This window comes from Ochotona curzoniae, unplaced genomic scaffold (genome assembly GCF_017591425.1).
Source record: "Ochotona curzoniae isolate NIBS_2020 unplaced genomic scaffold, NIBS_Ocur_1.0 scaffold_4701, whole genome shotgun sequence".
NCBI classification, from domain to species: Eukaryota; Metazoa; Chordata; class Mammalia; order Lagomorpha; family Ochotonidae; genus Ochotona; species Ochotona curzoniae.
Window position 1 is genome coordinate 48,736,631 of NW_024467122.1, and position 12,041 is coordinate 48,748,671.

The 12,041-nt window shown below is 42.4% G+C and overlaps 1 protein-coding gene across 1 annotated transcript in view; it reads left to right on the forward strand.

Moving 5' to 3' along the window:
* BUB1B (BUB1 mitotic checkpoint serine/threonine kinase B) overlaps positions 1 to 12,041 on the forward strand; it is a 62,173-nt gene that overhangs the window by 13,223 nt on the left and 36,909 nt on the right. The window contains exons 5-8 of the mRNA XM_040969514.1: positions 1,395 to 1,591; positions 8,937 to 9,106; positions 10,348 to 10,562; positions 10,715 to 10,806. Of these exons, the coding sequence (XP_040825448.1) occupies positions 1,395 to 1,591; positions 8,937 to 9,106; positions 10,348 to 10,562; positions 10,715 to 10,806 (674 nt within the window). The remainder of the gene's footprint in view (positions 1 to 1,394; positions 1,592 to 8,936; positions 9,107 to 10,347; positions 10,563 to 10,714; positions 10,807 to 12,041) is intronic.

Here is a 12,041-nt window from a genome sequence, read left to right on the forward strand (position 1 = left end):
AGGACTTTAGCTGCTAGGCCACCATGCTGGGCCTGAGATTTATTTTTATTGGAAAGGCAGATATGCAGAGAAGAGGAGAGACAGAAAGGAAGATCTTTGTTCCGATGGTTCACTCCCTGAGCAACCAGAACGGCTGGAACTGGATGGGAAGTGGTGCCCAAAGGGGATCCTGGTGAATGCAAGGAAAGGACTTTAGCCACTATGCTACTGTGCTGGGCCTAGCAGCATGGTTTTATTTATAGTTTTATGGGAATAATATGAAATATAAAAAAATGTATGTAGGAATATAAAATAGAATTATTTATAATTAGGCACAATTAGAAGTTATTTAGATTTCCAGAAAGAGGAACAATTACATTATGGCAGCTCTGCTAGAGGAACATAATATATGCATTGAAACTAATAATGGTGGACCCAGCGAGGTAGCCTAGCAGCTAAAGTCGTTGCCTTGCATGCACGAGGGTCTCCTATGGGCATCGGTTCTAATCCTGGCAACCCTGCTTTCCATCCAGCTCTACTTGTGGCCTGGGAAAGCAGCCAGGCATGGTCCAAAGCCTTGAGACTCTGCACCTGCGTGGGAGATCCGGAAGAAGCTGCTGAAAGAAGCTGCTGGTTCCTCCTGGCTTTGAACTGGCGCAGCATCGCTGTTGCAGCCACTTGGGGAGTGAATCAGTGGACAGAGGGTCTTCTCTGTCTCTCCTCCTTTCTGTATATCCGAGTATCCAATAAAAAAAATAAATCTTAAAAGAAGAAAGCAAGCAATAGTGCAAGTATGCAACAGCCTGGGAAAATAATGGTGCAATGTTAAGTTGAGTAAGAACAAATTTTATTATCATCAAAGCATATGAATGTGTACTTTTTTCCTTATGGAAAAGAGACTGGAGAAATATATCAAAATGATTGTTTTGTATAGTTTTTAGTGCGTTTTCCCCCTCTTGCTGCTGAAATTATCTAATTGTTTCTGGTCTTAAAAGGACCCTACAAGAAAAGCAGATTTGACCATTCTGTTGCCTGTAGTGCTGCCGTCCCCTACACATTCATTTACTGCCAGGGGAATTCAGAATTGATTAGTTTGCTGTTCAAGACCTGGCCCAGCGCTTTTCTCCATTCTCCTCTAGTGCCTGGACTCACGTGTATTTTCAGTCTTCCCTGTAATTTTTCTCCTCCGAAGTCAGCCTCACATGTTAGCTCTTAAAGCTTTTCCTCCATATCTCCTTTTGTTTTTACACATAAATCTCTCACTTTTATTTCTTATTTGGGTTCTCTTAGAATAGCACATAATGTATTGTGTAATAACATATATTTCCTTCAGTATGGGAATTACTCCATTGGTTTTTGGCACGTAACTCATGAACAGAAAATGGTTTACCGTTAACACTTTACAATTGTTACAGGGGCACCTATGCAATGAGCCTTTGGATATGTACAGCTATTTACACAGCCAAGAGATTGGCATTTCACTTGCTCAGTTCTACATTTCATGGGCTGAAGAGTATGAAGCGCGAGAAAACTTTAAGAAAGCAGATATGATATTTCAGGAAGGAATTCAGCGCAAGGCTGAGCCCCTTGAAAGACTTCAGTCCCAGCACCGGTAAGTTATTTCTCTGCTGTTTGTCTTATGTCTTTAAAATGGATAAAAAGAAGTAGTCTTTTCTGTCCCTGGATACAGTACTTTTTGGTGAATTGGGAAATGACGTTTATGCCATGCAATTTTTTTAGAAGACGTTTTAAACTTATTTAGTGTACAATAAAATCCAATCTTTTGTAGAGTTCTGTGAATTTTCACAACTGATTAGAGATACATAATTATTGTCATCAAGGTACAGAATCATAGGGTGTGTATTGTAAGACACTGGGTTATACTGTGGCGTAGAACTCCTACATCCTAGGTTGGCACACATGGTACCAGGAGTCCTACTCCTGTTTTAGTCCAACCTCTTGTTAATGTGCACCCTGGGAGTTAGTAGATGATGCATTGAAACCTTGAAACCACCCACGAGAAAATCCTGATTCCTAGCTCCTAGAGTCAGCTTGGCCCAATCTTCGCTGATTTGGACATTTGTAGAGTGAATAAACAATGGAAAAATCTCTCTGTTTTTTGTTGTTGTTGTTGTTGTTGTTGTTGTTGTCGTTCTCTTCCTCTCAATTTCTGTTGCTCTTTCAAATAAATAAAAAGAAACAAAGTAATCTTCAAAAATACAAAGGGCACAGGGCCAGTTCTGTGCTCATTAGTCTAATCCTCTATCCTGTGCTACAGACATCCCATGTGAGTGCCAGTTCATGTCCTGGCTGCTCCTCTTCTGATCCAGTTCCCTGCTTGCGACCAGTCCCTCCACATGGGAGACTGAGAGGAAGGTCCTGACTCCTGGTTTTGGATCAGTCTAGCCCTGGTCTTTGCCTCCATTTGGGGAGTGAACCAATGAATGAAAGAGAACTTTCTCTCTGTATCTCTCTCTCTTAAATGTACTTTCTAAATAAAAATAAACAAACCATTAAAAACAAAGTTTAATTTAAAGAATTTGAGTTTATCAGTTTTTCCTGGTATGGGTTGTACTTCTAATGTTATAGCTGAGAACTATCTTATCTAAAGGGCACAAAGCTTTTCTCTTCAGTATTCTTTTTAAAAACCAGCTGCAAAAAAATTTTTCTATTTACTTTTATTTGAGAGGTAGAGGAAGAGAATCAGTGTTAAAGGCATATACCTTCCTTCCAATAGCCGATTCACTCCCAAAATACCTGCAATAGCTGGGGCTGCAGGCAGGGCAGGAGCTGGTAGGTCACTCCAGGAGGCCTAGACGGGCACCCCCCCGCCACCCCCCGTGCTTGCACATTAGCAGAAGCCTGGAGTTAGAAGGGGAGCCAGGATTCAGCTCTGACCTGAGGGGTGGATGGCCTAAGCAGCATTCCACATTGTGTCAGATGCCTACCACAAAGTTCTTACATGTAGCTCTTCCAGTTCCCTTCTTTCTATGCGTTCTTTAAAATCAGCTTCCTGGGATTTTAATTACTGCATATGAGCCCCATATATTTCTCCATTTATGTAGCTCTTTGATTTCTTTTAGTGAGTTTTGGTAGATTGTGTCTTTGAAAGAATTGGTCTATTTTTTCCAGATTCATTCCGTTTGTTCATCATATCTTTTTATTACTCTTTTATACTTGCAAGGTATGTGGTGATATCCATTCATGATAGTGGTAATTTGAGTCTTTCTTATTTTCTCAGTCTAGGCACAAGTTTACTACTTTTATTGATCATTTCAGAAACTCAGCTTTTGTACTGACTCTCTCTTAGTGACTTTCTGTTCTTAATTTTAGTTATGCTCTCCACTTCCTTCTTCCTGCTTGCCTTGGGTACAACTTGTTCTGCTTTTTGCAATTTAAGGTGAAAGTGTGAGGTCATTGAGTCAAGGCCTTTCTCCTTTTCTAAGATAAGTATTTAATGCTGAAAATTTCTTTTTAAGCACTGCTATGATGTCATCCCACAAGTTTTGGCATGGCTACTTTCATTTTCCTTTAGTTCAGAGTATTTACTGAATTTCTCAATTTTTCTTTTAACCTGTATATTGTTGAATTTAAAAAAATTTTTTCAGGTATATATTCCTGTTATTGTTTCTGGTTTAATTCCACTATAGTCAGAGAGCATTTGCATGTTCTTTTAAGTTTGTTAAAGCCTGTCACCCACAATATGATCTATTTTGGTGAGTGTTCTATGTGCACTTGAGAAGTACGTGTGTGCTCTGCTGTTTCTAGAGTATGGCATTCTGTGAATGCTGTCCGGGTCGGGCTTCTCGGTGCTCCTCTGGAGTTGTGTGTCTTGTGGACTGTCTGCTGGTTCTACTGGCTACTGACAGCTTTGAAGTTTCTGTAATTGTGATTTGCCTATTTCTTCTTTTAGCTTTGTCATTTGTTTGTATAATGTTTATTTTTATTGGAAAGTAAAGTCCAATTTACAGAGAGAAAGAGAGACAGAAAGAAAGATTTTCCATCCACTGGTTCACTCCTCAAGTGATCGTAGCAGCTGGACCTGATCTGATCCAAAGCCAGGGACTAGGAGCTTTTTCTGGGTCTCCCATGCAGATGCAGGGTCCCAAGGCTTTGGGCCATCCTCTACTGTTTTCCCAGGCCACAAGCAGGGAGCTGGATAGGAAATGGAGCATCCAGGATATGAACCAGTGCCTATAGGGAATACTGGAGCACACAAGACGAGAACTTTAGACACTAAGCTATGGTGTCAGGCCCAGCCCTGTCAGTTTTATCTAATGTGGGCATCTTTGTCATTACATAATATTCTCTTTTATCCACATCAGTCTCTTTGTTCTAAAGTCTACTTGGTGTGGTATAAATACAGCTATTCCAGCTTTGTGTGTGTGTATTTCTGTTCATTTTTAAGTGTTTATTTTTCATCTACTTGAAAACTGAGTGATTGAGAGTTACAGAGATCTCCCATCCACCTGTTCACTCCCTAGATGTACACATTACCTCAAGCCTGGCCAATGCAAAACAGAAGCCTGCAGTTTAATCCGAGTGTCCCCTGTGGATGGCAGGGACTCACATATTTGAGCTATCATCTGCTGCTCCCAAAGATGTACATTGGCAAGAAACTGGAACAAGGGCTGGCATTGTGACATATCAAGTTAAGCCCCCCCTTTTTTTTATTATATTTTGGCAATATTTATATTGTTGATTAGGGTAAAAAGTTACAAGGGCTAAAGGGAATATTGAGGAGAAGCCCCACCCAGTCTCCCACCCACACCAGGTCCCAGATGTAGGGCATGCTCTGAGATCCTTGCTCAAGTGGTCCCGGTAGTTCACCAGTTATGCATTGCTGCCAATCTCGCCACTCCAGACACAATGAGGCTGTTAAATAATCTACTGATTGACATAGTCCATCATAGAGTCTCCCTTTGTCCAGTGTTTTGCTGCCAACATATAGCTGTGGTAGTTGATTGACCTGTTCTATCCTCCATCCCTTCTTGGTTAAAGCTCTGAGTCCACCATTTCGGTTGAGGGGATCCCCAAAGAAACTTTGAGGTGTTCCCAAACCAGATTCCTATATATACTAGCAAGTACAGGACCTGGCACAGTCCATCTCCCCAATCAGCTGGAGGTTGCAATGCTGGGTTGATTGCATCTTCAGCCCCAACTTCCACTGGAATCAATGGGTGCCACAGTCCTTCCTGCCCCCGTTCATCACATTCTCAGCCATCAACAAGCCAGTGGGAGCTGCAGCCTAGTCAGTGACCCTGATTTGCTAGCATGTGCAGCAGACCAGTTCAGTCTGGTCCACATCCCATTTGGCTCTCATAAATGTCGAAGGGTATTGGAGCTTAGTTCCATCCAAGCAGCTCAACTGTCCAGCCCTCACGGATGTTGTAGAGTGCCTCTCTGTCTAGCCACCCCAGCCCCTGTCCTAGTTATTTTGTGCCCTCCCATGGGAGTGGTAACCCAAGAGGGAGGAGCCCACTATTTCCCTCCCAGGTCACTCTCACTCCCAGATTATGCTCTCTCCAGGTGGCCCTGTGGTTGGACTTGACAGTATTAGCCCCTAGTACCAGCTTCTGCTACTGTTAAGCCCCAGCAGCTCTCACCCCCTCTAGTTTTGTTAGCACCAGTAGGAACAGTCCATCCATCCTGGCTCTTCCCTGATCTGGTCCAGATGAGGCACACAGGTGCTGCAGTCCTGCCTAGTCTATTCCATCCCCATCCCAGTCCATGCTCTCCAGTGGGAGTAGCTATCCAGCAAGGGAACCACCCCTTATTCCTCTGTTGGCCCTGCCCCTCCCTTCCTGACTCTCACGTGTGCTGGTTGGGTGCTGCAGTCTCCTCTGGCACAGGCAGCCTCACCTTGGCATTCTGTGTTGTATACTGCTTTTGTCGCAACTGAACCTGGCTCAACCCACACTCTGCTCTGGTGTTCGGATTTGCCAGTGAATTCAGCCTGGTCCTCCCCAACCCAGGCCAAATGCATGCCAGTGGGACACCTTACATAACCTCTTCTGGGTTGTTTCCTTCCATGCTTCTTGCACTTATTTGTAGGATCCGTGTCCTGTCAGAGAAGTTGCTCAGGCTCCTCCCTCAGAACCCCTCCTGATGCCAGGTCTCGCGCTTACCAGTGGGTCCGTGGGCCAGCACCACTCAGCTCACCTCCTGTCCCAGCAGGAGCAGTAAGCCCCACCTTTGTGATGCCAACGTCCTATTTGGGCATCAGTTTGAGTCCAGGATTACCCTCCCCCCATCTTTTTAAAATATATATTTATTTTTATTGGAAGACAGATCAGATTTACAAAGAGAAAGAGAAAGATCCTCCATCCGCAGGTTTATTCCCCAGATGGCCACAAAGACTGGAGCTGAGCTTGTCTGAAGCCGGGAGCCAGGAGCTTCTTATGGGTCTGCCACACGGGTGCAGAATCCCAAGGCTTTGAGTCGTCCTCTACTGCTTTTCCCAGGCTGTAAGCGAGATTGGGAAGTGTAGAATTTGGGGCACAAACTGGCACCCCATTTGTGCCTGGGGAAAGCAGTGGAATCTGGTCCAAGGGTTTGGATATGTACCACCCATGCAAGAGATTCGAAAGAAGTTGGATCCTGGCATTACAGCCAACTGGGTACTGCACAAGTGGATCAAAGGTCTCTGTGTTTCTGTCTCTCTCTGTAACTCTGCCTTTCAAATAAATCTCTTAAAAGGAAAAGAAAAAGCAGAAGCTGGAATGCAGAGCTGTTCTGGACTTGAGTCTGGGTGTAGGTGACCAAGGGTGATTTAATTACTGCACCGTTGTTTGCTTTTTTTCTTTGTTTTTCTGCACCTTTATTTGCTTGCTCTTGGTTATACTCTTATAGTCTACTTACAGTAAAAATTTTACCACTTCAAGTAAAATATAGAAGCTTTATAACTATGTAGGTCCTTTTCCTGTATCTTCGCTACTTTTTTTTTTTAGATTTATTTATTTTTATTACAAAGTCAGATATACAGAGAGGAGGAGAGACAGAGAGGAAGATCTTCCATCCGGTGATTCACTCCCCAAGTGACTGCAACGGCCGGTACTGCGCCAATCGGAAGGGAACCAGGAACTTCTTCTGGGTCTCCCACACGGGTGCAGGGTCCCAAAGCATTGGGCTGTCCTCAACTGCTCTCCCATGCCGCAAGCAGGGAGCTGGATGGGAAGTGGAGCTGCCGGGATTAGAACCGGTGCCCATATGGGATCCCGGTGCGTTCAAGGTGAGGACTTTAGCTGCTAGGCCACGCTGCCAGGCCCTTCCCTACTTTTTAATTTTAGTTGTTCAGTTGATTAATTTGAAAGGCAGAAAGGGAGAGATTCACTGGTTCCCTCCCTAAATTGCCACAATAGCTAGGGCCAGCTCAGGTGAAAGCCAGGAGAAAAGAACTCCATCTGGTCTCCCATATGGGTGTTAAGGACCCAAATACTGTATGTGGCTGTCTTCCACTGCCTTCCTAGATGCATTAGCAGGTAGCTGCATCGGAAGCAGAATGGCTGTGACTTGCCAAGATGGATTGGGATGTGGAGTTGCTGGGACTTGAATCTGTACTCTGATATAGGATACTGGCATCCCAAGCAGCAGTTAACCCTCTGTGCCACAGCATCCAGTTCTGTTGACTGAGAATTGGACGCATTTTCTTCGTTCCTAACGTCAAGTCATTTCAAATTTTATCCTGAACATTTAATCTTGATACTGTGTTATTAAACTGAGTCCTCATTGTTGATGGTTTTAACTTAGTAGGTAGCCAAACTTTGGATACCTCAATCACAAGTTCCTTTTCTTGTCTGTGGTGGTCCCAGTGTCAGTTCGGTTCGGAGGTTTGTGATAGCTGCTCTGGTCTTCTCAAATGTGAATGTGCCAGGGTGGGAGTTAGTCACACTTGGGCAGTGATTTATGTCATAGTTCACATCTCCTAACCCTTCTCTGTGCTGCTTTGAATTTTCCCTGTGCATTGTTAGCTCAGGAATGAGCCCAAAATTGATGGTATCTTATGTATGGAATCAGATCCACTTTCTCAGCCCACTCCTCTCCTGAATTCCTGCCATACTCTTTGTCCCTGGAAGTTTCCTTTTCCCGCTCTTCTGCCGAGAAAGCTAGGGTTTCTGTAGGCGTTGTAGACTTCCATACCACTATTGCAACAGTTCAAACCCACAAAAGAAAACAAGAGAAAAGAAAAAAAAAAAAAAAAAACAGGAAACAGCACTGCATGTGTTATGTCTTGTTATGTCTTTAAGTTTTGACTCTTCTCCACAGTCCATTTGCTTTTGTTTACTTTTTGGAGCCCTAAGTTATTTATGTGTTTATATTTTTTGGTGTGTCGTCCAGAATTTTTAATTATATTTAAGTCGGAGAGCAAGGTTTCACTGAGCTTATTCCATCTTTGTCAGCTTGATTTCTGCCCCTTCTGATAATAATTAAAAAGCATGACAGCGGCACAGTTTTAGTTTTCAAACTTCTGTGAGATTTGCTAAAGTTGGATGTCATGTTGTGTGCAACTTGACATTGTGTGAGTCAGGAATGTGAGGAAAGAGGGAGAATGGGAGAAGAGTGGTGATAGAATGCATGTGGCAGGATGGTCAGGTTTGGGTTTAGGGGAAGGGTACGTGGGTACTCACTTGCTTTTCCAACTGGGATATAATTTTTAAAATTTTGTGATAGACTCTGATCTTTGTAATTTATAATTTTTATTAACTCCATTAGCCTGATGCTTACATCAACTTGATGGTGATGTGTGGAGTATTTTTAATGGGTCAAACACAGACATTGAATGGGGAGCTCATCGTGGCTCCCTTTCTTCCTGAGAAGAGACTCACTTCCTTTGGATTGTTTCTATTTGTCTTCCCACAGCCTCTTTTCCTTTGGTTGCCTTAACAAATTTAGACTTGCTGAATTTTGTGAGTAGTGGGCCTGTCCCCAAAGGTTCACTGTCCGTTCTTTCACTTCAGACAGTTCCAAGCTCGGGTGTCTCGACAGGCCCTGCTGGCGCTTGAGAAAGAACCCGAGGAGGACGATTTGGAAGCTTCTGTAGCACAGCGAAGCACACTGGCCGAACTCAAGAGCAAAGGGAAGAAGACTGCAAGAGCGCCCATCAGCCGGGTCGGAGGTGCTCTCAAGGGTAAGCGAGTTACATGTTCTTTGGGAAAACCTTTAGTGTCTGGTGAGGGGCAAATTAGAGAAACAAATAATTGATGAATATACAGGTGGACAGAGTCCTGATTTTCTGGGCACTGGGGAGCAAAAAGAAGGTGTCAAAGGAGAGATGATATAAAATAGTGTGTAATAAAATCAAAATCAAAATCTCTAGCAGGTTTTGTGTGTGTGTATGCACTTTTAAGATTTTATTTTTATTTAAAAGGCAAGTTTAAGAGAGAAGGAGAGACAAGTGGCCAGAACAGCCAGAAGTTAGCCAATCCAAAGCCAGGAGCTTCTTCTAGGTCTCCCACTAAGATGCAGGAGCCCAAGAATTTGAGGTATCCTCCACTTCTTTTCCAGGCCATAAGCCTGAGAGTTTGATGGGAAGTGAAGCAGCCAGGACATGAACTACCATCCATATGGGATGCTGGCACCATAGGCAGACACTTAGTTTATTACACTACCATACCTAACGCAGGCTAATCATTTGTCTGCAGTGCCAGCATCCTATATGGACGCTGGTCCAAGTCTACTTATAGAGCCCCTTGCTTATGGCCTGGGATAGCAGCAAAGGATGGCTCTAATCCTCAGGTTCTTGTATCCAGTGTGAGAGACTGGCAGGAGGTTCCTGGCTCCTGGTGTTCAAATTGGCTCAGCTCCAGTCATTGCGGCCATTTAGGGAATGATCTCTGTGTGTGTCTCTCTCTATAACTCTGCCTTGTAAATAAAATTAAATATTGAAAAAAAAAAAGAGGGCAACAGTTGGACTCTGTACATCTTGCAACAATCAACAATAAACATTTTTTAAAAATTAACAATGACTATTTTTTTAGAGGATTTTCAGGTTCAAAGAAAAATTGAACAGAAGGTTCAGAGAGCAGTAAACTATTAGAAAACTGCAGAGTTCCACTGAGGAGAAAGATTAGAACCAAGAATAAAAACTTATGATAATTTCTGATAAAACTGGATATTAAGCTGGTGACTGAAGGAATATGTAGAATTTCTGGATAAAAGACTGGAAGTACTTGGTGGAAAGAAGGAAAATGGATAGAGCAAAAATAAAAAAGTGTTGAAAAAAAAAGACTCTTAATATTTTAAAAACTTTTTTATTCCATGGTGATAGAAATATAAATATTCTTGATTTGAGTAAGAATAGATGTAATTTATCTGTCATTTAAATGATAATTATATAATTTTATATTCATTTTAATATTTTTCTCCTAGCTCCAAGCCAGAATAGAGGCCTTCAAAATGCAGTTCCTCAACTTATGCAAAGTAATTGTAGAATTACAGTTTTTGATGAAAACACGGGCGAGGCTTCTCTAGTGGAGTTAGCCAAGCCTTCAGTTGAGCCGTGGACAGCACGCCCTGTGGCCAGGGCCAAAGAGAATGAGCTGCAAGCAGGTCCTTGGAATATAGACAGACGTTCACAATACAGGGTAAGGACTCTTATCCAGTGTGTTTGTTTACCAAAGTTCCGAAGACATCAGTTGTAGAGTTAAGGAATATTTTAACCCCTCTTGAATATTTAGCCATGTTCTGCATATGCTGTGTTAGAATGTGAAACTGTGATAATTTTTGTTTTCTTTAGTCTCGTGGCAGTGCAGCTGCTATGGCATTTGAGCCCCCTGCACGTCCCAGTTTTACTCCATATGTGGAAGAGACTGCACAACAACCAGTTATGTAAGTTTTATTTCTAGATTTTTTTTTTAATACCTAGGGAAAAATATACAGAGATATTCCATTCATCAGTTTACTCCTCATATGTCATCAACAGCTGGGATCATGCTATGCAGAAACTGGCAGCTATGAACTCAATCCAGATCTCCTGTGTATGTGTCAGGGGCTTAGCTATGTGAGCCATCAGCTCCTGCCTCTTGGTGTATGCCTCTGCAGAAAGCTGGGCACCAGTTCATGTCCCAGCTGCTCCACTTTCCATCTAGCTTCCTGCCTGTGGTCTGGAAAAGCAGTAGAGGATGGCCCAAAAGTTTGGGACCCGGTGCCCAAGAAGCTCCAGGCTCCTGGTTCCAGATCTGCTCAGCTCAGTTTCCACTGTTGTGGCAACTCAGGGAGATCTTCCTGTCTGTCTTTCCCTCTTTCTCTTTAAACCTGCCTTTCCAATAAAAGTAAATTAAAAAAAAAATAAAATCATGTGAGCCCTTATAAAAATTGGTAACATTATATTTATAGATGTTTAATTTTTGTAAAGTTTCAGATTGCTTTGCTGAAACATGGATTATGTTGAAATTAGTGTAGTGTAGAAAAGTTACCAAAAAAGGAACATGTAACCAAAAAAAGAAACATGTAGCAAAAAAAGAATAATGTAACAAAAAAGGAAACCTGTACCAAAAAAAGGGAAACTGTAGCAAAATAGAGGGAACATGTACCATAGACAGGGAACATGTACCATAGACAGGGAACATGTACTAAAAATGAGAAGATGTAAAAAAAGAGAACGTGTACCACATAAAGGAAACCTGTACAAAAAGGGGAACCTCTAGCAAAAAAAAAATAGTATACTAAAAAAGGGAACACGTACAAAAAAAGGAACACATAGCACACACAAAAAAGAACCTGTACCAATAAAAGGGAACCTCTAACCAAAAAAAGGGAACATGTAGCAAATAAAAAAGGGGAACCTGTACCAAAAAGGGGAACCTGTACCAAAAAAAAAGGGAACCTCTAGCCAAAAAAGGGAACGTGTAACAAATTAAAAAAGGGGGAACTGTACCCAAAAAAGGGAACCTCTAATCAAAAAAAGGGAACATGTAGCAAAAAAAAGGGGAACCTGTACCAAAAAGGGGAACCTGTACCAAAAAAAGGGAACCTCTAGCCAAAAAAGGGAACGTGTAGCAAATAAAAAAAGGGGGAACTGTACCCAAAAAAGGGAACCTCTAATCAAAAAAAGGGAACATGTA